The sequence below is a fragment of the Canis lupus genome, chromosome 11 (assembly GCF_003254725.2).
Source record: "Canis lupus dingo isolate Sandy chromosome 11, ASM325472v2, whole genome shotgun sequence".
Classification (NCBI taxonomy): domain Eukaryota; kingdom Metazoa; phylum Chordata; class Mammalia; order Carnivora; family Canidae; genus Canis; species Canis lupus.
The window spans coordinates 68,206,700-68,232,330 of record NC_064253.1 but is presented as its reverse complement, the minus strand read 5'-3'; the positions used below and the strand labels follow the sequence as shown (position 1 = coordinate 68,232,330).

General features: G+C 50.3%; 2 protein-coding genes and 1 long non-coding RNA gene across 8 annotated transcripts in view; 2 read left to right on the top strand and 1 right to left on the bottom strand.

The window, feature by feature from the left end:
- Positions 1 to 25,631, bottom strand: part of ATP6V1G1 (ATPase H+ transporting V1 subunit G1) — a 247,032-nt gene that overhangs the window by 44,508 nt on the left and 176,893 nt on the right. The window lies entirely within an intron of this gene.
- On the top strand, positions 10,525 to 13,369 carry LOC118350327 (uncharacterized). Its single transcript, XR_004803937.2, has 2 exons — positions 10,525 to 12,158; positions 12,465 to 13,369. It is a non-coding gene; the product is annotated as an uncharacterized LOC118350327 (long non-coding RNA).
- Positions 16,202 to 25,631, top strand: part of WHRN (whirlin) — an 81,851-nt gene continuing 72,421 nt past the window's right edge. For all 4 annotated transcript variants that reach the window (XM_025432316.3, XM_025432315.3, XM_025432314.3 and 1 more), the window contains exon 1: positions 16,202 to 16,864. In XM_025432316.3, the coding sequence (XP_025288101.3) occupies positions 16,202 to 16,864 (663 nt within the window). The remainder of the gene's footprint in view (positions 16,865 to 25,631) is intronic.

Below are 25,631 nucleotides of genomic sequence, written 5' to 3'. Positions count from 1 at the left end.
CTCCCGGGGGTCTGCCTCCGAGCAGCCAGCCCCTGACAATCCCAAGGCTCCCCGCTGGTGCCCGGACCTGGGCTGCCTTCGCCGCCTGCAGGGCAGGGCTCTCTGCACCACCTCCTCCTCCTCGTTCCCTTTGTTGGTCCTCCCGCACTCATGAGGATAATTCCCTGTATTCAATTCTCTCTGTTAGAAAACACAGTTGTTTCTGTTTCCCCGATGGGCTGCAGGGGAGCTGCTCGGGTGGCCTGGATTCTGCAGTGACGACGTGGCAGGGGCTCGGCCAACCTGCGGCAGACACATGGTCTGAGTGGGAAATAGACCCTGGCGCTGCAGCCCGTCCAGATTTCTGGGGTCATTCTTTTAGGCAGCACAAGCCAGACTATCCCGATGCACACAGGAGCCTTGAAGTCACGTGGTCCTCCCACTGGCCTCTTTGGGGAGGACTCTCTCATAGCGCCGGTGGCCGGAGAACCACACCCGGAGCAAGCTACAGTTTGGCAATTTTTCAAATGCCCCAAAGTCTGAGCAACTATTGCTGCATGTGAAACTCAGCAAAAAGGAAGCCTGGGTGGCTCAGCGGTTGAGTGTCTGCCTTCAGCCCAGAGCATGACCCCGGGATCCTGGGATCAAGTCCTGCATCGGGCTCCCTGCAGGGAGCCTACTTCTCCCTCTGCCTGTGTCTCTGCCTCTCTCTGGGTCTCTCATGAATCAATAAATAAAACCTTTAAAAAAAAGAATCTCAGTAAAAGAGAAAAACCTAGAGTTTAAGCATGACTATTTTTACTGCATAAAATTTTTTTTATAAATAAATAAGGAGGAGACAAATACCCCCGTGGAAAAATGACCCAAGGTACGCATGGGGAAATGCTCAATTTTACCAGTCATCAATCAAAATTTCAAGTATGTAAAAACAAAAACAAAAACAAAACAAAACAAATTTCAAGTATGTAACCAAAGACACAAATCAGTAAAAAATTCAAGTATGTGATACCATTGTCTTAAGTTGAATGGTGTCCCCCTCACAACCCTGCAAAAGAGAATATATTGAAAGCCTAACCCTCGGGTACTTCAGAATCTGATCTTATTTGCAAATAGTGTCTTTGCAGACGTAGTGAGTTACTGGAGTAGGACAGGTCCCTGATCCGCTCTGACTCACGTCCATATAAGCCGGCCGTGTGAAGACAGACCCGGGGAGAAAGCTGTGTGGCCATGAGGGTGGAGACTGGAGTGACGTGATGCAAGCCGAGGAGCCAGAAGGCCGCAGGCAAACTGCCAGAAGCCAGAAAGAGGAGGAAAGATCCCTCTGCAGTTTTCAGAGGGAGGACGGTCCTGCCAACACCTTGATTTGGGACATTAGCCTTCAAAACTGTGACACAATAAATTTCTGTTATTTTCAGCCACACAGTTTGAGGTACTTTGTGAGAACAGCCCTAGGAAACCCATAAAACCATTTTTTGTTTTTCGTATTGGAAATGAATAAATTACCGAGGGCTTCGTAGAATGTTCACGAGGAGTGAAGCACAGGCATTTTTATGCGTGGCTGTTGGGAGACCAGACTTGAACAGTTATTTTTGACAGGTCAATTGGCAAAATGTATCAACATGAGCCTTAAAAATATTTATATATCTTTTGACCTGGCAGTTATATTTCTACAAATTTATCTGGAAAACCAAGAAGACAAAAAGGTGATTACAGCCAAGTTGATAATAGGGAGTTAAACGTAACCAATGTGTTCAACAAGGGGGGATTGCTTAAATAACTCATTGCATATTCTCTGCAGTCATTAAGAATGAGAATGTAGGGGTGCCTGGGGGGCTCAGTCGGTTAAGTGGCTGCCTTCAGCTCAGGTCATGATCCCAGGGTCCTGGGATCCAGTCTTGACATCGGGCTCCCTGCTCAGTAGGGAGTCTGCTTCTCCCTCTCCCTCTGCCCCTTCCCCACCGCTCATGCTCACTCTCTCAAATAAATAAATAAAATCTTAAAAAAAAAAGGAATGAGAATGTAGTTTTAAATGTATTTTCATAAAAAGGGGATGTATAACCTATCATTGGAATGATAGAGAAATTTAAATGATTGAGTGTCTGCCTTCAGCTCAGGGTGTGATCCCGGGGTCCCGGGATCGAGTCCCGCATCGGGCTCCCTGCGTGGAGCCTGCTTCTCCCTCTGCCTGTGTCTCTGCCTCTCTCTCTCTGTGTGTCTCATGAATAAATAAAATCTTAAAAAAAAAAAGAAATTTAAATGATAAAGCACATATGTAAGATGATCCTGATTTTTGTCGGAAATGATGTATATATTTATACATATGTACATATGCAAAGAGAAATGTCTCCCGGGTTTAGTAAAATACTTGGCAATTGGTAGACACCATATAAACATTTATTTAATAAATTAATGAATAATTGGTGCTCGCTTTGGCAGCACATATACTAAAATTAATGAATAATTAAATGAGTAAAAGTTATAAACCAAACATGTTAACATTAACTTTCTGTTGGTGGTGAAATTATGGGTGATCTTTTTTTAAAAAATGTTTTCATTCTTTTTGAATTATAATTACTTTTCTCATTTTTATACAATAAGCAGGCATTATAATTTTAATAAGAAGAGGGGAAAAAAAAACCAAATCTTAGTTTTCTGTTTCAGTTCTGTCCTCAACTTATTTTCAGATCTGAGACCCCACAACTCCAACACTGCCCTCATGCCTCAGTCCCCAGAAGGGAGAGGTTGGTGAGATGACCCCCAGAACCTTCCTCGGTGGCCTGGTGGAGGAGAGGAGGCATGGAAGGCTCTACCAAGGAGGAAACGAGAATGAACTAGAACCAAGAACAGAAAGCTTCTGAACGAGCTGGATGCAAGCAGGAAGGTGAGGGAGCCGCGGGCCACAAACCCTGCCAGAGCATCAGAGGTGGGCAGGAAGCACTTACAGAGCTTGCCCAAACCCTGTTGGCCTCACTGGGCCTGAAGCCACATCGCATCTGATTCCTGGTTTATATAAAAGCCCACAAAGAAACAAAGCAAACAACAACAGCAAAGAAAGAACCAAAAGTTACCAGTATAAATGTTGGCTTAGAAGGCCCCAAAGGCTGACTCTTGAGGGCTGTAGAGTTCCAAGGCTCAGTGCAGCCACTTTGCAAACAATCTAGCAGCTTGGAAAGCACGGAGCTACCATAGGACCAAGAAATTCTACTCCTGAAAGAAATGGAAACATATGTCCACACAGAAGCCTGTACGTGAATGCTCAAAGCAGCGTTGTTCCCGATAGCCAAGAGTGGAAACGACTCGAATGTGCCTCAACTGATGCGAGGATCAGCAAAGAGTAGTATAGCCATACGGTGGGATAGCATTCAGCCATGAAGAGGAACGGAGAATGAATATATGTATAACCTGGAGGAAACTCGAAAACTTTACACTAAGTGAAAGAAACCAGTCATAAAGGCCAAATAATTATATAATTCCATTTCCATGAAGTGTCCGGGATAAGCAAGTCATCTCTAGAGACAGAAGGTAGTCTGGTGGTTGTCTAGGATACAGGGGACAATAGATTGGGGGGTTGATGGCTAACGGATATGGAGTTCTTTTTGGGGTGATCGAGTATGTTCCAAAATTGACTGCAGAGAGGATTCACAATACTGTGAATGTATTTACAACTACAGAGTTGTTCACCCTAAGTGGGAGAGTTGAATGGTGTATGAATAATACTTCAATGAAGCCATGATTTAAAAGAAAAGAGGATAAAACTTCTAAGGTTGTCTTTTCCTAATCCACATCATCAGATAATCCTGCAGGCAAGTGTGTCATTAACCACCATATATTAGCGACATCCCCTATACCCAACAAGGGTACTAACCACGGCCTGGGGCTAGAGGACACAAGACATGTAGCTCAGTCACTGCGGCCAACAGCCAGCTGACCAGCAGACACGAGATGAGGCCATGCGAGCTCATGCACCTGCCGGCCGCCCCGCCCATCAACCTCTCCTGCCGGAAAGAGCCCAGCAGAGATGAGCCAAGCAAGCTGGGCCAGACCAGAAAGACTCCCAGCTGACCCGTAGAAGTGTAGGCTAAATAAGAGATTGTTGGTCAAGGTGCTGTGTTTTTGGGGATCATTTGTTACAAAGCAGAAACTAACCGGCACATTTTGGGTACAAATGTGTGAGAGTTCCTCCAGGGAACATACCAAGCTACAGAGCTGCTAAGTTTGGTACCTCCTCAAGCGTGCTAGATACTTCCAGGTATTTTCCATGGTGATCATGCCCCTTTACACCCCACTAGCCCTGCAAGTGGGTTCCTCTTATAGCACGGTCCCGTCAATACTTGGTAATGTCAGATATTTTGATTTTTGTCGACCTGGCAGGTATGAAATTGTATGTTATTGATTTTTTTTAAAAGATTTTATTTATTTATTCATGGGAGATACACAGAGAGAGGCAGAGACACAGGCAAAGAGACAAGCAGACTCCCTGCGGGGAGCCCAACAATCCCAGGACCCCGGGGTCATGACTCGAGCTGAAGGCAGATGCTCAACCACTGAGCCACGCAGGTGCCCGGTATCTTATGGATGCAATATTCATTTCCCCAATCACATATCTTTTCTGAAGTTAGTTGGTTGAATGGGGTTTCCTTCAGACTTGTATGTTCCACCTTCCTGAGGTGGCGAAGCCCCAGGCGTCCTTTCAGATGCACGAAGAAGTTAGGCTTCACTTCCAGAATGCCCTCCACAACGCTTCACACCTGCTTCTCTCCCCTGACTCCTCCGGCAAGCCTTCCTGACATCCGGCCCCCCCTTCCCCCATTGCCCCATTCAGCTTCCTCTGCCTGATGGCCTGCTCCACTGTAGTGTAATTGCCTAACCGCTCCTCTGGAGCAGAGGTCAGGGGTCAGGGGACCAGGGGACCAGGGGACCAGTACACAGGCCTTCCTGTCTAGGACCCAGGCCATAAGCCCAGTGCTGGACCCTAGATGACCTCCTTCCTGAATAGCTTTCTGAGGAGTCAAAAGGACAAATATGAATTCACTTCACTTACCTTGACACCATTTATATGCACATTTGTTTGTTGCCTTTAGGGGTTACGGGGTGTTTCCAAGTTCATTATCTGATTTTGATTTAACAACAACAAAAAATAATAATAAATGCAGGGGAGTCTGGCTGGCTCTGTCAGTGGAGCCTGTGGCTCTGGATCTCAGGGTTGTGAGTTCGAGCCCCACGTTGGGTGAGGAGATTACTTAAAACTAAAATCTTTGTTAAAAAAGATAAAGATATTAATAACCAAATGAATGGGCAGCCCGGGTGGCTCAGCGGTTTAGCGCCACCTTCAGTCTAGGGCGTGATCCTGGAGACCTGGGATCGAGTCCCACGTCAGGCTCCCTGCATGGAGCCTGCTTGTCCCTCTGCCTGTGTCTCTGCCTCTCTCTCTCCCCTCTCTGTGTTTCTCATGAACAAATAAATGAAATCTTTAAAAAAAATAACCAAATAAATGTATTCGTATGGCATTTATGGAGGACAAACCATGCTTAGCACATTATATGCATTATTTCACTGACTTCTCAAAACAACCACAAGAATAGGAAGCCTCAAATAACGTAACACTTGAAATACATCAACTTCAGGTAATTATTATTAACCACGGGTATTAATTTCCTAAGGCTGCTTAATAGATTACCTCAAACTGGGTGGCTCAGAACAACAGAAATTGGTTCTCGCACAATTTTGGAGACCAGAATTCACAAATGTGCTGGAGCGTGAGCCTCAAATGAAGAATCTGTGATTTTGAAATATTTATCTGTTATTTTGATGATCGTGCCCACCATCCACAGCACCTAATAACCTGCTCAAGAAGAAGGTGCCGCTGGATAAGCTAATACTGAAAATGGGTGGGCGATCCCTGAAGTTCCGCGGCCCAGGGTCAGAGCTTCCTGGCCCGTCACCCACAACATAAGAGGAATGACCTTGGCTTACTCTGACAAACCGAAACAATGGCACAAAGCCTTCTCCGTGTGACCAGCAGAGGCCCCCACAATTCCCCTGGCCCCTTCCTCCTCACAGTTGGGTAAAAACGCCTCATTTTCTACAACTCCAAAATCAGAACGAGGTGATTCTGAGACGTAACTGCAATCTCCTTCTTGCAACAGTGCCTTTTAATTAGGCATCAAAAGCCCTGGAGACCATCCTGCTCCCTTGTAATGGTGTGTTCTGGAAAATTACTGCCATTGGATTAAATTAAAGAAAGGTTATTCGGCTGCTTTGTTAGGCATATTTCAGTGGCGTTGGGAGCCCGTCTGGACCGGTGTTGCTGGTGCCGTTAGTTACAGAGCAAGGAGTGAATGCACGTCCTTCTGGAAGGTGATTGATGAGACAAAGCAGCTCTCGTGGAAGAACTAGAGTGTGAGAGGCTGAGAAATCATGCCTCCAACCAGAGCATGGAAATGTTCACCATCGGAGGTGGAGGAAGATGTAGCTAATGTGAGTTGAGACTATACTATCTTGCACTGGATTTTGTCCCCTGATGATAGTCATATGTTGACATCCTAAGCCTTCGCACCTCAGACCAACCATATTTGGAGGTTAGGTCTTTAAAGAAGGTGATTACGTTAAAATGAAATCTCCAGGATGGGCCCTAATCCACTATGACTTGTGTCCTCGTAAGAAGAGGACATTTGGCAGGTATGCCCGCAGAGACAGAGGGAAGACCAAGTAGAGACCCGGGGAGAAGGTGGCCATCTGCAAACTCGGGAGAGAGGCCTCAAGGAGAAACTAACCCTACTGACACCTTGATCTCAGACTTCCAGCCTCCAGGACCATGAGAAAATAATTTTTTAAAAAGACTTTATTTATTTATTCATGAGAGACAGAGAGAGAGAGAGGCAGAGATTTGGGCAGAGGGAGAAGCAGGCTCCCTGTGGGGAGTTCGATGCGGGACTCGATCCCAGGACCCCAGGATCATGACCTGAGCTGAAGGCAGATGCTCCACTGCTGAGCCACCCAAGCGTCCTGAGAAAATAAATTTCTGTTGTTTATGCCCCCTGTGGCCCTCTGTTATGGCAGCCCCGACAGGCTAACACACAAGCCGGAGGGGTGGTCTGCGGAGATGCTTGCGTTTGATTCTCCCTGCAGTTACTTGGTCAGGGCCTTACGAGTTGGCAAGTGGCAGCAGCAGGATTTGAATCCAGGTCAGTCTAATTCTGACGCCTGCCACACATGACCAAGCTGCACCAAACAGGCGAGGAGAAAAGGCAGTCACCGGCTCGCATGAGGTTTGAAAGTGCCTTCCAACATAAACGGTTCATGGCTTGGTTCGCCATGGAGGCTCAGACCTATTTTTAGCAGGCTCTGGTGTCTATCACGCTCTTCAAAAAAAAAGGTGCCACCTTCCCTGAGGATGCTTTATGAAGTCCAAGTGCTTCTATAAATCTTTGGAGACTATTAGAAAAGGTGCTGGTGGCTCCTCCAGGGAGAATCTGAATCCACACCTGCAAACTGATGGTTCTCCGTTGCTTTTAGAATGCAGGCAAAGGTGCTGAGCCCCCCATTCCACGGCTGTCCCGATTCACTGCTGCCCACCTTCTTCTCTCCAGCTACGTCTCCGGCCACATGCTTGCTGGATCCAACTACACAGAACTTCCTTGCAAGTTCCCCGAACAATCTGTAGTCTTTCCCGCCTTCGTGTCTTTGTCCTTGCTGTTCCTTCTGCCCAGAGTGTCCTTTCCACCTTATCCACCTGGCGACCCCCTCCTCATCCTTCAAGTGTCACCCTTCAAATGTCTCCTCTTTCAGGACACCTTCTTGACCTCCCCTGAAAGGAACAGGGGCTTCCTCCTCTGCACACTTGTTACACTTTGTCTATTTTCTGTGTGGCAGGCATACCCTAAAGTGACCCCTGCAATGAGCCACGTCCTTATATAATCTCCTCCCCTTCGGTTTGGGCAGAACCGATGACTTGCTTCTAACTGTGGCATAAGGCGAAATAGGATGTCACTCCTTTGGTTGGGTTACTTCATATGACAAAGGGGATGGGATGCACTCTTAAGATTGCCTTACATTATAGAAGACTCCGTCTTAGCAGACTGGAGAGAGAGAGAGAGAGAGAGAGAGAGAGAGAGTCCCTTGCTGGCTTTGAAGAAGTCGGCTGCCATGTACAGATCACAGGGCAAAAAAAACTGCCTGGCTTCCAAGATGAGAAACAGCCAGTGAAAAAGTGGGACGTCCAATCATCCTCTATGTCATAAGAAACGAACTCTGTCACTGATTGAGTTGGAAGTGAATCCTCCCTAGTCAAGCCTTCAAATGAAAACACAGCCCTGCCAACACCTTGATTGCCATTTTGTGAAAAAAAAAAAACCGAGCAGAGGAACCAGCTAACCCATGCCCAGGCCCCTGACCCTGGACACTATGAGACAATTAATGTGTGCTGCTCAAGCCATCAGGTTTGTAATAATTTGCTACACAGCAATAGATAACTAAGGCACTCTATTAGAGCAAAGAGCAGGTATTAGTCTTTACGTGTTGTTCCCAACTAGATGGGAGGCCTGAGAAAAAGGATGATAGGTCAGCCCTTTCAGCCCTCACGTGGTGCCTGACACATAGTAGGCACTTGAAACACATTTGTTGGATGAATAAATGAATGTGGTCTTTATGGTTCCACCGGCCTTAAGAAATGTCACTGTAATTCCAGGATTCCATTTATCGTTACCTTCGTGGAAGGTCAATGAGGATATCAAACTTCCAAGGAATAAAGAAGAATGCAGAGAGCAAGCATTCTTCTGTAACAGTTATAGATTCTTTGACACAATTTGCCAAGCGGTTGGGCACATCGGGCCCTGTAAATGTAATAACGATGTCTGCCGAGTGTCTTTGAAGATGGTCAAAGTCAAAGGCAAAATCACAAAACCTGCTGAAAGGCAGCTAGGACCATTAGCTGCTATTTGAAACCCGGAGGCAAAGAGACATTATGAGCCTCAAACCAGTCAGAGGAAGAGTCATCACTCAGCCAGGGAGCCAGGGACGGAATTCTAAATCTGAATCTGCCCAGAACCCCAGAAAGCTCTTCCTGCTTCCCTCTCATCCTTGCCTTCCCCTCCCTCTTCCTCCTCTGCCATAGAAACAAAAACACCCTTCTTAGAGCTGCGAAGGCCTGTAGGTCATCGCCTCCAAGCCCCTCATTGTACAGACGGGAAGACTGAGGCCGGGAGAGGAAGACCTTGGCCGACAGTGTACAGAAAGTCCCGGGAACAGCATTCTTTTTCAGAATCCCCTGAAGACTGGAGTTAAAAATAAAAACAAAACAAAACAAGAAACCTCCTTGAGCATCAGCGAGGACATGAAGCAATTAACCAGAAATTTAGCCACCTCATTACCTCATCATTAAAAAAAAAAAAAAAAAAGTCTTACAGGATCCATACAGATAAGCAAAACTCAGAGTTCCTTTCTCAAGGCAGTTCTTTTTTGAAAAAGAATAGATTTATTTATTTTAGAAAGAGAGCGCACACAAGCAGGAGGGACAGAGGGAGAATCTCCAGCAGACTCCACTCTGAGCACAGAGCCTGCCACGAGGCTTGATCTCACGACCCTGAGATCACGACCTGAGCCAAAACCAAGAGTCAGGAGCTCAACCGACTGTGCCACCCAGGCGCCCCTCGAAGCAATTCTTACAGCGTCGCAGAGCTGCCCTGGTCGCAGGCACATGCTATGTGCTTTACATGCATTATTTCCATTAACTTTCCAACCATTACTCTTTTATAGCCCTTTTTATAGTTTTTTTTTTTTAATAAATAAACTGAGGTTCAGAGAGGAGATGCGATTCCTCCGAGGTTACATAACCAGGAATCATTTCACCAAGTCGGTCTGCAGTACTGATAATCACTTTGCTATGATGCCAAAAAGCCTAGGAAGCTGAAGCTCAGGGAAGGGGCTGCCAGCGGGGGAGCCTTGCCTGGGACCCTAACATCAGAGGTCACCATGAGCCTGTTGCAAGCTCACGGCACGGCACAACAGCTCCTGACTGTCAACCCCAGGAGGGCAGGAGCCCTGGTGGCCTTGTTCCTGCTGGATCTCCAGAGTGTTGCCTGGCCCAACGGAGGAGGCGCTAAGTAAAGTTGGAAGGATGAATGAATGAACGGCGTGGACGCATGAATGGGTGCCCCAGTTAGCCGTGCGGATGTGTACACGGTAGGGATGTGTCCTCTGGGGGCTTCTCTAATCTGAGCCAAGCTGATATGTGGAGTGAGTATCCGGGTGTAACCAATATATAATCCTCTGATTAAAGAAGCTCTTCTCCACGTAGCAATCGGATTACAACACAGCATGCCCGACGGGGTCGCTTCCACCGCTCGGCCTCTTTCTAGCCACAAATTGGCTCCCTGCGATTTATTATTGCCGTCATTATCATTTGTTATTTCCCCCAATGCTGTATGAGAGAAGTCAGCATCAATCCCATCTGTCCTGATACCAGGTGCAGTGAGAGCAGGCTGTGGGCTGGTGCCGGTTAATGGGACAGACTTTGGGGGAACCGCCTCATAGGCCGGACACTGTTTTGTTATCTATGACGTAGGGGTCATCATCATGTCCATTTGCCAGGATTGTTGTGGGGATTAAAGACGCGACGCCTGTCAAGTGCTTAGCCTTTTCATTGCAAGCTCTCAGTACATTTTCCTTCTAGCTGCTAACGAGACCCCGAGACAGGCACTGCTGGTGCCCCGCGGGACCGTGGATGAGCTAGTGACCTTCTCTGGGCCTTGATTGTCATCTGTACGACAAGGGAGGGAATCAAGGAGGCACCCGATGGCTAATTCCTGAGCAGTTACTGTGTGCTTGCCCCGGGGCTGAGCCCCAGCCACAGAGATAAAGGAGCCATGGCCCTGTCTTTGGGGGGCTCCTGTGTGGTTAGATACAAGCACTGCGGGACCACCCGGTGCTTGCCAGGCAGGGTGATAAGCACTGCACATCCATGAACTCCATCAATCATAATGTTGATGACAACGCCACTGTCCCTGTTTTAAAGGGCATCAGGAGGCACATAGGACCTCCAGGACTCTGCCAAGGTCACCCAGTGACATCAGAGTGGGGCTCGAAACCTGGAGATCAATTCTGCTCTATCACCCTTCTAGCATAAATATCATGTGATTCTCTACGACCATGAGACAGACGCTTTGGAGATTGTGCCAAGGCCCAGATAAACACAGGTATCCCCCGCTTTTCAGACATTTGCTTTATGTCACCTCACTTTGACAAAAGACCTACACTGGTATCTGCTTTCACGGACCCAAAGAAAATCGAAGAGGGTTTTTGCTTTTCGGGGGGCGGTGTGGGGGCAAAAAGCAAAACTAGCATTCGGGGTTTGTGCATCGCAGCGAGCTGTTACAAAGGCAGCGCACCCCCCACCCCCCCAGCAAGCGCGGCCCGCCAAGCTCCTTCCCCAGAAACTCCACTCAGCATCTCAGCATCAAGCAGCCATAGCCCTGAGCTGCGTCTGTGAGCATCTGTGTCTGATCTTGACTTATTTTGTGCAGCCGTTAGCAAGATGTGCCCTAAGGTATCAGAGAAGCCTGAGAGAGGATATTTTTGGGGTCTGAGGACGCTCCAAAGTTTTTCCATAATACTGTTAACTGCTTCTTCCCTTTATGCCATTTCAGCTTCCGAAAGTTTGGAGCCTGTGCCTGTACCCTCTTTTCCTAATATTTCGCGCTTTCTCTTCTTCCTGCCTCTCTCTTATCTCCCTGCACTTCCATCAATATCGTCTGCATTGGCTACCAGGCATGGAGGTGAACGGTGAACGTTTTTCTCTTTTCTCTGCTCACACCATCCCCACTGACGCTGCAAGGAAGAGACGGGCTGTGGTCCTAAAGCAGAAGTGATAACTGGGAGACACTCCTTACGACATCCTGCATCAGTCTGCTTTGAGCCTCTGCCTGTGTCCAGGCTGGGATCCCACTCCTCTCCACCGCCCATCTCTCTCAATGAGGCGTTCCTTATGAAACAAACCCCTACCCGTTCTCCCCTCCAGCAGACGTCAGCTTGCCAACTGGGAATCATTAATATGTGGCTTGTGTTTGACCTCCGATGTTCCCAGCCCGACTTTCAAGAAAATGTGGTCTTCATACCATTCCCATCTACGACCTTTCAGCCTCGTTGAACCAAGCATTTGGAAGGCTGCACAGCAATGTGGTTGAGTAAGAACCCTGGAGCCAGTCTGCCAACTCTTCCATTAACTACCTCTGTAATCTTGGGGACGGTCACGTCCCTATGTCCTGATTTTTCTACCTGCTTTACCAGGATGACGATGGTGGTGGTGGTGATGGTGGTGGTGGTGGTGGTGGTGGTGGTGGTGGTTGCATCTCTCCTTACAGAACAGTTAGGAGGACTGAATGAGTTACAAGTGTTTAAAACAGTGTCTGACACTCAATAAACATTAGCTTAATTTTTCTCTATGTCCCACAGGAAATGCATCTTTAATTAATCTCTATTGCCTTCCACAGATACATTCCAGTGGAGAAGAGGAAAGGGGAGGAGTTCCTAATGACTATGCCATAGAAAAAGGCTCTCTAAGATTGCCATAAAAACAGAGGAGAAAAGAACCGACAGCTTCATGGTCCTCTACCTGCGAGGCTTCATTTACTGGGCAGGACGTGGTGCTTGCAACTGTCCTTTGGGGACACAGGAAAGGTTTAGAAACTCAATTTTACAGACGAGAAGGGAAGCCATTTGTTATGGGTCACTCACTAGTAAAGGGACAGGATAATGGTTTTCTTCCCGAGATCCAGAGTGCAACTCCGTACGCTGCCTCTTATTAAAACAAATGCATAAAAAACAAACAACCCAGAGTCCAGTTCAACACAAAGCCGTACAATTCACTCTTCCCTCTGCCTTTCAACTGCTCCAACGTGTCCAAGTTTCCATAACCATCCACAGGAGAAGGGCATCGGTTCGCCAGAGTTGGGGAACAGTAGCGACCCACTGAAAGTGACTTTGGTGAAGTCAGCCAAAGGAAGCTGCAGCACACACGGGAGAATAATAACACTTTCCTTCTGAAGAGGGCAGTGTGCAACCAAGGCCAGGTCGGCTCACGTGGTCAGGGCTTCCTTCCAGGTCTGGAAGGCCGGAGGCAGTGTAGCCCTCAGGAGCCCAGGCATCTTGGGTTTCCAGGAGCTTATTTCTGAACGACAAACACATCTTCCGACATGAAATAGGATTCTTGAGGTTTGAGCACAGTTACACACTGCCTCTCATCAGAGGGTACACCGTGCAAACCGATACTAAGGCGGTTATGCAAGATGGATGGAAGAAGCCCCAGCCAGTTCTCTTTCCGGGCTCTTGCACTTGTCTGTCCCCCCATCCCCCCCGCAATTGGCCTCATGAAATTAAACAATAGTGTGGCCTCCCAGATGGTCTCTGATGTTTGCAGAAGAAAGTGTTTCTTTACTACTAAGAGGCCTGTGTGATGTAGTTTCTACTGCCTGAGGCAAAAATACCTTTTTCTCCCCCCCCCTTCCCCCCAGCATCCTTGCACAAAGTGTTGGGAATGGGGATCTTAGCTCCTAGGTGCATTTATCAAGCCAATCACAGTAATTATAATTAGAAACACAAACTAAGTGAAAGCCGAGCATGAAATACATTTGCAGAAAACCTGAACTGCATATAATTAAGCCCTGCTTGGTGTCATTTTGAGGCATGCCATTTGTATATTTGGGGAGTGGGAGAGATTTTTTTTTTAATCTAAGTACCTTTGCCAAGTGGCATCAAAGGCTTCTTCAATGGCAGTTAAGAGGAGGAAGAATGACACACAGCATTAGCTGCTAAACTGAGGGCTGTGAGACATACATATGTCCCAAGGTAGCTTAACTGGTTATTTAAAACACTCTGTCCAATATGTTCATTGGATATTAATTTAACCTAGATCTGTCTTAGGGAAGTGAATAAGAGAGGTGAAGATTTGGGGGGTGGGGAGTAGCTTCAATTCCCAGCCTCAGCTTTGGGCATGCACTAACCCGACAGTGCTGAAAATCCTTCTGTGATTACCCAAAGCCCAGCAAAGAAAGTCCATTCTCCTTAGGGGGACCTTTGTTCAGGTGTCACCTCTTTGATAAAGGCCTTCAAATTTTCCCCTCCCCTAACCCCGGGCTCTCTCAGCCATCACGACACTTACCATGCTGGTTTTTAACTTTATTCACATGGTCTTTCTCCCCTGCGAAACAGTGATCTCTTTGAAATTGGCAATTTCCTTTTTTTTTTTTTTAAAGCGATTTCCTTTAATTTATTTTTATTTTTTTAATAATAAATTTATTTTTTATTGGTGTTCAATTTGCCAACATACAGAATAACACCCAGTGCTCATCCCGTCAAGTGCCCCCTCTCAGTGCTCCTTTTTTTAAACCAGTGTCTCCAGCACCCAGGACAGGACCCAGGACCCAACAGGTGCTTGGAAACCACCGAATAAAGGAGCGACCGAATAAGTAAGTGGATGAAGGAGCGAACGCTCCATCTTTCCGGGGCCAGCTCAAACTACTCCGTTAGGTGATATCCAATCTCTCTTTCCCCAAGATAGAAATTCGCACTGGTAATTCCACTCTGTTTTTAGGGACAATAAAGCCAAGAATAGTTTAGGAGAGTCCATTGATTGGAAGGGATGTGGCGGTGGGGGGAGGAACACCAATGGGCTCCTTGGAAAGCCACCTTGGAATAAAAGCACAGGACTTTCACTTGGATCACATCTGGGGGAGTGGGGTGGGAGAGGAGAGCTTTAGGCCACACCTTGCACTCCCGTCCCCTGGTCCCCTGTCGTCTTGGGATGGGAAGGCACAGAGTGCTTGTCTCCCCGACTCCTTCATATACATTCCAAAATAATTTTTTTTGCAGATTCGCATGAAGGTGAAAGAAGTAATACTCAGACATCCCATGTTTCCCCCCGTGTTGACGGGAGCACAACCAGGACGCCGACAGCGATGTGCAATCCCCCCCCTTACTGGGATCTCACCGGGTCTGCGCGCACCCACCCGCGTTTGTGTGAATGCGGACTGCGTGCGCCTGCATTTCCCCGGCGGTGGTGCAGCCTGACCTCCCCTTGCACGGGGGGTCGCCCGGCGGGCGCCAGCACCCACAGGCTTGGGTGTGGGTCTCGCACACAGCAGGTGCACCGACCGCCCCGCACAAACCCCTCGCACTTGTGCGCCTGGGCGTGCAGGAGGGGCGCGCCTCTTTGGAGGCTCTTTGGAGGTTCCACAGCGAGCCTGGAGCGTTTAGCATTTCAGTGGCAAAAAAGTTGGCTTCCCCCCTCCCCTGCCGCGCCCCCCCGCCCCCCCACGATTGTGAATTAGCTTCCAGGCGGCTAATTGCTCCAAAGCGCTGCTGAGGCTGAGGCTCGGGGCGCAGCACTGGAGCGGGGAGGCGGGAGGGGCGCGCCCCGAGCTCCTCCCCCACCCCCCATCGCTTTCACCCCTTTCTTCCCCGGGGCTGGACTGTTTCACCCCGTCTCCAGGCAACCGGCAGGCGCGAGGCGGGACGTCATTTCCTGAAGAGCCCGCGGGGGGGGAGGGGGCGGCCGCGGGGGAGGGGCGGGGCGGGGGCGGGGCCAAGCCGGGGCCGGGGCGACGGCGGCGGCGTCGGAACTCGCTGCAACACCGGCCCCGGGCAGCTCAACAGTTCGCGAAGTCCCGGCTCCGCCTGCGCCCCGGCGGCGCGGGGAGGGCGCGGGGAGGGCGCGCGGGGGGCGCGCGGGGGTCCCCGGGCCGCCGCAGCCCCGGACATGCCCCGCAGCCCCGGGCGGGCGGCTGCGGCGGCTGCACCGGCTGCGGCTCGGGGGGCTCCGGGCAGGGCGCCGCGCACGCCGACTGGGGACTTCGGGGGCCCGCAGCCCGGGAGGAGCGGGCGGCCCGGCCGGGGGAGCCCCGGGCGCCGTGTGACGGGGCGGCCCGCCTCGCTGCGCCCCCCGCGCCCGACTCCCGCCGCCCCGGCGCCCTCCGCGATGTAGCTGCCGCCTCCCTCCGCGCCCCCCGGACTCCGGCCGCACCGTCTCCGCGACCTCCGGGCTCCAGCCGCGTCCCGGGCCTCCGCCTCCGCCTCCGCGTCGCCCGGGCTGCAGCCCCTCGGACCCCAGGACGCGGTCCCTCCCCCGCCCCCGCCCGCCCCGGGAGGCTGCCTCCGTTTCCCCGCGGAGCCTGCGCCCGTCCCGGCGCCCCGGCCCGGCTCCCCCCGCGCGCGCCCGGGCCTCGGCGGGGCCATGAAGGCGCAGCTGGACGGCCTGTCGGGGAGCTCGTCCTCCAGCGGCTCGCCGGGCGCGGCGGCGGGCGGGGGCGCGGGCGGGGGCGCGGGCGGGGGCGCGGGCGCGGGCGCGGGGCTGCGGCTGCTGTCGGCCAACGTGCGGCAGCTGCACCGGGCGCTGACGGCGCTGCTGAGCGAGGCGGAGCGCGAGCAGTTCACGCACTGCCTCAACGCCTACCACGCGCGCCGCAACGTGTTCGACCTGGTGCGCACCCTGCGCGTGCTGCTGGACAGCCCGGGCAAGCGGCGCCTGCTGCCGCTGCTGCGCCTGGTCATCCCGCGCTCCGACCAGCTGCTCTTCGACCAGTACACGGCCGAGGGGCTCTACCTGCCCGCCGCCGCCGCCGCCGCCGCCGCCGCCTCCTCCTGCCGCCCGCCGGCCTGGGGCGGCCCCGACGGCGCGGGGCCCGGGGACGTGCGCCTGGTGAGCCTGCGGCGCGCCAGGGCCCACGAGGGCCTGGGCTTCAGCATCCGCGGGGGCGCGGAGCACGGCGTGGGCATCTACGTGTCGCTGGTGGAGCCGGGCTCCCTGGCCGAGAAGGAGGGGCTGCGGGTCGGGGACCAGATTCTGCGCGTCAACGACAAGTCCCTGGCCCGGGTGACCCACGCCGAGGCGGTCAAGGTAAGGCTGCGCCGGGGAGGGGAGGGCGGGGACGGAGGCACCGGAGCTCCCTGCCTGTGCGTGGCCGTAGGCGGTTCACCTGGTCTTTCTGGGCCACGTCCTTATTTATTTATTTATCTTTTAAAACGCTTCTTTAAGACAGGAACGTCTAGTTTTGTTTGGTTTTAGCAAATAGATGCCGGGCACTGCGGTGCCCACACGGTGATGGGGGGGGGAAACAGGCGTGGACCCGCTTCCGTGGGGGGTACAAAGGCTGGCAGTGTGGGGGGAGGCAGATGTTGTCAAATACTCAGACAAATGTAGCGTGAAAAGGCACAGGGATTCTCATGAGCATTTAAAGAAAAAAAGGTAAGGTCCCCTTCTTGGCATATCTCAGTGATCAGCGGTGTCTCTCCATTTGTGCTGTTTGCTCTTCTCCTCCTTTGGTAGGGTTCATGCCCCTGAAAGAGAGAAAGTTTTGTTGTAGCACCCCAGCCCCGAGGAGGCCGCCCTGCTGATCCACAGTTAGATCCTAGAGCTCTAACCTGGCTCTGCTGTTTGTGTGTCCCAGGCTGTGTGTCCTGGGACCAGACACGTTTCCTCTCCAAGACCCCTGGGTCTTCCGCTTGGAAAATGGGGCAGCCGACTGGGCCCGGTGTCCCTAACCTTGTTGGAAAGGAGGCCCCTGCCCAAATGTCAGGAATAAATCTTCCACCCCCTTGAGAGTGGTTGCGCTTTTTGTGTCTGTTAATTGAGAAAAATAACCCCCCGACAGCGGTCTCCTAGGGATTTAATCAAGCTGTTTAAAGTAGATTGGAGTTTGCTAATCTCACGCCTAGGGCTGTTGGCAACCAGTTGGAGTATGAGATGGGTAGAGCGTGGTGTACATGGGGACTCAAGGATCCTTCCTTGGGGGTGTTTGCACACACACACCTACACGCCACCTTGGCCTTCACCCACCTTTGTACAGGAAGTAAAGGATTTGGGGGGAAAAAAAAACAGTGACATACTCAGCTCGTGCAGGGAAAATGCTTCCTAGGGGCTTAGGGCATCCTGTGACCCAGCTTCTCACTACCAACGCCTTTTGTCCATGCCTTGAGTCCTCCTCGGTGCAGGTGGTCAGGACACCGGCTGAGGGCCCGCTGGCTGCTGGGAAGTGGCCAGGCCGCAGAGGTCCAGGGCTACTTCCTGGGCCCCATGCGGTGACCTGTGGTCAGACAGAGGTTCTTGTGCATTTCCATGCGTCTGTCCTCTCTCTCCTCCCCCCAGTATCAATCTTTTCCCCTTATCTGACATTCCATATGTTTATAAAGAAATAGTCTGTTAGCCTTTGGCCCTAAAAGGTCTAGAGTTTCCAGATGATAAATTTATACTCGAGAGATAACTTGGTCCAAATGGTCAGTTATAAACGTGGATTCAATTTTAGTGGCAATCTTCTTTAGTGGCAAACTAACTCGTCACAAGGTGCCAGACGTTGGAAAGGCCTCAGGTAACCTGGACGTTAATAACACAGGCTCACCTGTCGGTTTGCATCCCAGCGTCAGACACACCAAGGGGCCGAAGGAGCTGCCGGGGCGGGAGCTGAAGGGAGCTTCAGCTCGGCCCTCCAGGGTGGGTGTTGCCCTGCATGGCGTGTCTGAGCCTCCCTGAAGGAGGGAGGCTCACCTTGCTCCCCCTAACTCTGTGACTCAGGGCGGGCCTTAGCTGCTCCAGTAAAACGCAAACTCTCCATGGCATGGTTTTTGAGCACCCAGAGGAGCAGAACTGCCTTTGGATGGGGGCAGGAGCCCTGGGAGCTGAGCAGTACCCACTTTCCCACGCCCACCGTGTCCCCGACTGTCACTTTTCCTACGGAGGGGCCGGCCAGGGCAGGAGGAGCTCCTGCCTCGGGGTGCCCTTCTTCCGGCCAGCGCCAGACACAGCCTGCCCGGAACGCACCCCTTTGCAACCTACAGAAGCAACAGGCAAAATGAATACTGCTTTGTGTCACCTTAACTGCAGGGGGACAGGAGAACAGACTTTCCGTGGGTGGAATTTAAAACGGAGGAGGCGGGACCTCATCTCTGTGGCCTCTGCGAGCACCTCCGGGTTGCAGGATGGGCAGGCAGTTTCAGGACAGCCTAGAACACCCGGCACGGTTGACACATCTCCACAAAAGTGAGGGCATTAAGTCCCTTAACCGAGAGCCACAAGAGGCCCCGGCCTCTCTGCTGGTTACAAACGGCCCTTAACCCGGATTTCTCCACTTCCAGGCCCTCTTTATTGGCTACACTGCTGTCGGGCACCGTGTCAGGGATTTTCTGATAAAGTTACATTCCTCTCAACCAAACATCAGACTTGATTCGAGTATCACCGCTTTTTCTGTCTTTTCTGCTCCATGTGCCACATTGCATTTAGCACAAGACACGTTTTCTTTCTTCTTCGGTGTGATTTTATTTGTTAATTTACTCGTCTGTTTATTTTTGCCCCAGCCTTATGGAAGTAGAAGTGGCAAATAAAAATTGTGTATAGTTAAGGCGTACAGTGTAGTGATTTGCGATACCTGTCCCTTGTACGAGGGTTACCCTAGTCAAGCTAAATTACTCATCACCTCACACAGTTATTTTATTTCTATGGTTAAGAACACTTGGGATGTACTCTCTTAGCAAATTTCAAGCATACAATACAGAATTATTAATTATAGTCACCGGGCTGTGCATTAGATCCTCCCCAGCACTTACTCATTTTCTAACTGAGAGTCTACCCTTTGACCAACATTTTCCTGTTTCCTCCACCCCTGGCCTCTGGTAACCACTGCTCTGCTCTTTGCTTCTGTGAGTTAGGCTTATTTTGGATTCCACATGTAAGTGAGATCGTCCTGCATTTATTTTTATGTGTCTGGTTTATTTCACTTAGTGTAATGTCCAGGTTCATCCATGTTGTCACAAAGGGCAGAATTCGTTTATTTTTTTGTGGCCAAATAATATTCCACTGCGTGTGCGTGTGCGTGTGTGTCTGTGTGTGTGCGTTGTGTGTACCTTCTTTCTTCATCTGTCAGTCTACACTTCGGTTGTTTCTGTTTTGGTTCTTGAGATGTGTTTTCAATCCCAAAACCTTATTCTTCTGCAGATACAAGGAGCTTTCCCGAAGGAAAGCTTTTGTGTGTGTGTGTGTGTGTGTGTGTGTGTGTAATACAAAGAAAATTAAATTTTAGGAATCAGTGAATTCGTGAATCAGAGAGGGTCACCTCCTCCCAGGGAACAGAGGAGCTTGAACATACAAAGTTTTTCCACTTCTCTCTCTTACAAATCAGGTATCCGTTGTTGCACAGAGCGGTTCAGCGAGGATTCTGATCCTCTCTCCAGGGGGCTCCCATCCCTCTCTTGAAGGCTATTTGCTAAATCAACAGTGACAGGTCCAGATAAGGCAAGCCATTTACTATTTGCAATTATGTTGAAATGTTTGATTTTTGAAAAATCTATCTTGAATGAACAAGAGCCAATCTAATAAAATAATAATAATAATAATAATAATAATAATAATAATAAAGTAGACCTCTCAAAGCTTTTCAGCCAAAAAGGCTTGGTAAGTTAGCCAAGGAGCCCACAGACCAGGGATGCTGCACTGGGCCTCTGCCACACACTTGCTGTGTAACCTTGGGCCAGTCACCGACCCTCTCCGTGCCCAAGGCTGGATGGGCCAGTGGCTGCCCAGGGTCCCTTCTGGGCTCTGAGAAATCTGTGGTTTGATCCGTATGTGCTATGCAGAAGGCATCTAGAATATTTAATCTGGTGTTTTCTTGTTCTTTTGGAACCGATTTCCTTTAAGGCAGAGTTAGGAACGCTGGCTAAGGACTGGGCGATGAGGATCTTGGCGCGGTTGTGTAGCCTCCCACTAAATCAGGAGATTGACGGGTTGCACCCTGTTATGATGAGAGCGTGACTGCCCTCCCTGGGCCCGAGAACACCAACCCTAGAGCCGTTCCGGAGTCCGCGAGAAGACGAGCATAGGATGGAGGCGGGCCCGCCGCTGCCCCGGGAGCCCTCAAAATCCCATTCACTTACCCGCTGGCCCCACGAGTCCCTAATTCTGCGGGTAACGGGATGCGGGGTAGCGGGGTGCTGCTGGGATGTGTGTGTGGATGTGTGTGCTTCATCTCGATGAAAATGAAATGGCTTCATTACAATCTCGGCACCCCCCCCCCCGGGGGCATCCGAGGGGCATGTTAGACTTTGAAACGTTCCAGAAGTTAAAAACAGTGGCCCTTTCATTTAATCAGAGTTATGACACCCTCCCTCCCTCTGCATGATGACCCGCAAAGAACCTGTCCGTATTAATATAAGTCATTGCATTTAGCCCGGCACATTCTAAATGACACATTTGTCATTTTCCTGTTGTACATGGTTAGCTGAAGCCATTATAGATTATTACCACTTGCAACTTTGTATCTGAAATGCAGCTTCTCCCACTGGTGTTATTAGTGTATTCCAATTTGGAAGCCACGGGTAATGTGTTCACGGGTACGCAGAGACTTTCCTCTGGCCCTGTCCTCTTTCCTGGGTCCTGGGGGCCTTGCCAGCAGTGACATGCTGAAAGCTCACTATTAATAAGCTCTTCGCTGAATAGATGTTTGCTTGCTGGATCCAGAGCGTGATGCAGTACATTGAGAGGGTCCATTTCTTTAATTTAATCTTATTTATTTATGTGGCCCAAGCTGATACTCAGGGTTTTAGACAATTACAGTGCCCGGGTAGGACACAATCCTTTTTCAACTGGTTATTTCCTCTCCAAATAAAAAGCAGCATTTTGTCGGCTGGAAGAGAATGCCCTTAGTTTTGTTCTGTTTTTTTGTTTTGTTTTGTTTTGTTTTTTAGGAATTGATATTATTATCGTAGAAGATTCCTGCCTCTTGACTTTAAGCTGGACACGAAAGAGATAGAGAATTACCCCAGTGTTAGCTGCTTGTTTTTCTGTCACTTTTCTCTTGCCACAAACCTGGCGTTGTTTATTACCTGCCAGAGATTCATCATTTGGATGGAGCTGCAAAGATAAGTATGATCCTTTAACCCCCGACTAATTGGATTTTGTGTGTGTTGTTGCCTTCCACCTCCGCCACACGGCACACAGCCTGTACGCACCTGTCACGCGCACGCAGCCCCTCACAGGCCTGTCTGCTTATGCGCCCAGCACCATGTGCATCAGCTCCAGAGTCATAATCCACCCCCCACCCTGCCCTGCAGAGGGCTTTGCACTGAAGCAGGCATCCGTGGGGAGATTAGGCTCCAACTGGCTTTCCAGCAAGGATCTTTCATAGCCTGGAAGGGCAGCGTTTGGTCTCCACTGCTCAGGGACCCCAAACTAGTGCCCAGCAAGGACCGGAGAATTTGATTAGAAGGAATGACATTTAACGGCTGGAGGTGGTTGGAGGTTGAAATACCAATCTTTCAAAACCGACTCTTTTTCTTCCTTTTTAAATTTTTCTTTTTATTTTTTTATTAAACCCCCAAGCAAGAATCTGATGTTAACATGCAGCTCACACAGACTTGTAATTGTGCCGCAGGGTGGGGGCTGCTTTTTAAAGATTCCCGTGCTGCAGACATGTCATTTTACTTTTACAGCAGGGCAGGTGGCAAAGGGTGCAGAGAACAGGAGTCAGACCATTTGTTTCCTGTGCTCTCCTGGCGTCAGCTGCGGGAGGCAGCACCATGGGGCCAGTGCACTTGTGTCTGAACTTTGCTTTACTGGAACGCTACTGGGAAGAGAGGAGGCTGGCGTCAGAGGCTGGCGTCAGTGAGTGAGTGCCTCCCGTGTGCCCGGTGCTTTCTCCTTCCAGGGGAGGCAGGGAGGCCAGGAAGGTCATGGTCCAGGAGGAGACATTTGACTAGCTCGGCGTCACCATTGGGATTAGGAACCAAGTGGGACCCTTCTCCCCTACCTTCCTGCCTGGGACCCAGCACCGGCTGTTATGCAGCCAGTGTTCTGGAAGACGCCGCCGCCAGGCCCCCTGCTGGAAGGCAAGCAGATGTCATACTTTGTGCCTGACATTCAGGAGCCTTTTAGGAACCATCCAAAGGCTTCATTTTATTAAGTGGGGAGTCTGATGCCATGCATCAAGGGAAGGTGGCATGTGTTAGCCCAGCTTGTCCACGTGGGAAACTTTCATCCATACGAGCTCTGAGCAGCATCCGGCACACAGGCTGGTGGCTGGTCCTCGGAATTCAGAGTACCAGTGCCCCTGCCCTCGGTTAGCCGTGGGGGTGGGGTACAGACCCACCCGTGGCCGCAGGTCACCAAGGGGTTTAAGTGCTGTAACATGCACATGCCTCCACATCACCACCACCCTCTCTCCAAAACAGGCCCCCGCTCCATCCCCTTATCCTGCTGTAATTACCTTCAGCGCGCTTGTCATTGCTAGAAGGACATTTCACCGCGTTTGTTTGTCCTGTGCCTTCCCCAACTACAAATAAGCTCCACGCAAACCAAGATTTGGTCTGCCTTGCTCTGCTCCCTCACGTGGCCCGGCACCTCCACAGTACCTGGCACACAGTAGGCGCTTTAATAAACATTCGCCGAAGGCATGGAATGAGCTTGCATCCAATGCGGTGCTGGCGAGTTCAGGATTCCTCGGTTCCCGGGTGTGATGTCTGAAGAAAGGCCACGTGTTGCAAGGCAGGCAGCGGGTGCTGGGGGAGAAGATCGAGGAGCACTATCGGCTCTGATGTGTGCGTTACCGTGAAGCTGACTGTGTGGCTGTGAGCAGATCACATGACATCTCTGGATTCCTCAGTCTTTGGAGCTGTGAACTAGGCATAGCCATTTCCCACTTGCCCTCCCGGGATGGGTATGGAATCGTATGACTTCATAGGTACAAAGACTGGTAAATAGGAAACTCTATACACTACTTTAGCAAGAGGCCTTTAAAACAAAACAAAACAAAACAAAACAAAACAAAACACAACGTGTTCTGTGCCTGGGAAAAGAGCTTTTCCCATCCTCTGCGGCCCAGTCCACCCTCCAAGACCTCTTCGGTTAGTTCATTTGTTGCTTTGCTCTTAATTTTAAAACCACATTCCCAGAAGTGGGTTATTTCTGCAGCCTGTGTCTGTGATTCCAAAATAGAATCATTTACGCATTCTGAAGCAATCAATGAACCAATTTTGGGTGAGATATATCTTCTGGTGTTTTGTTAAAAAAAAGAAAAAAAAAAGAGACAAAACCCAGCACTGTTCAGGTTTCAAGAAACCCCTGCACTTCAGGTAAAGGCCACGTTCCTGCTCACCATGCGTACGTTTAAAAGCTGCATTATCCTCTATCGGGAAAGCACAAGTGAATTTATTTTTTTCTGCTTTTCCAGTCCCCAACCTCTTTACCTCCTTCCCCTTTGAGAATTTGTGTTCCTTCTGCTAAATTGGCTGTGGTTTTGCTTCAGCTGGCAGCTGGTTTCTTAGTTATTTTTCCTCTCTACCTGAATTTTCGTAATATCAGCATCCTCTCAACTTTGAACGCAGAGCAGATATTTCAGCCTCCCCTAAACAAGTCCCAGGATGTCTTCCTCACCAGATTCTAAAGCTGCGGGTTACAGGGAAGAACATAGTCAAGTGACATCTAAAAGGGTGTTTCCAGATACTCTGGAAGTGGTGCGTCAGAAATGTAGCTTGCCCGAGGATGAACAAGCTCCCTAGGGAAGTCTTAGTGACACTGAGGTTTGGGGCTCACCACCTTCCTTTGGTTTCTGCCCCCACCCCCAACATTTATCCACAGACCAGAGAGGTGGACCCACCCTGTCCGCATCCTTAGCTGTTCTGGAGCGTGATTCTAGACGTGCAAGGTCAGCTGATATATTGGACAATCCAGGGAAGAGAGGTCTGTACCCAAGAGGTTAGAGATGGGTTCATCTGACTGTGTTACTTGGCTGTGACCTTGAGCAGCTCCCTTGGCCTCTCTGTGACACAGACCCCCCCCCTCCCCCTTGAACTTGGCTCCTAGCCCTCACAAACAGGTTATTGATGCTGTCACACATCAAAAGTTTGAGAGATAGGGGACCGCGGAGGTCCCACTGCAGGCATTGTAATGAAAAATGTTATTGACTGCATCCTCTTGGCTTTGAAAGTCTTCTGTTGTGCCTGCTTAGTCTAAAAAAAGAAAAAAGGTGCCTTTGGAAGAAAAGAGTGGGGCTCAGGGCCCTCTTGATGCATTGTAGCTGCTTGAATTGCAGAGTCATTTACTAAATGTGGTCAATATTCCCACACAGACAGGGTTTCTTTAAAAATGTAATTGCTCCTATTTGGATTTTGGCATCTGCATCTTTGTTTTACAGCGGTCATAAAGTCCAGGGATTGGATGGAATTGTATGTCCCGACCTCCCTTAGAAATGTGGGGCGGCAGGGCAGGTGCACGGCTCAGAGGCCAGTGTGTGACCGCGTGGCGCCCAGATCAGCTGCCTCCCCGTCCTTGTTCCCCAGCATCCTTCCCTGCTGGGCTCCCCAGGGGCCTTGATGAGAAGGGAGAGAAGGTGGCTGCTTTTCCAGAACCCATTAAAGCAATTAATGCAGGTTGAACGTGGTGAATTTCGACAATATGGCATCTGTACTTTAAAAAAAAAGACAAGCCAAAACCTGGAATGTATTCGAACCACATCTGCAGTGGTGTGTGGGGCTTCATTAGGAGGTTTCTGATTAAGAAAGGAGAAGAAAGTGGTCCAGGTTTCAGGAATTACCCTCCCACACAGGTGGGGAAGTGAGGAAGTCTGGGGAGGGGCTTTCCTTCTGCCATTTCCATCATGTGGGGGCCCATGGGGGGGTGGGAGGTG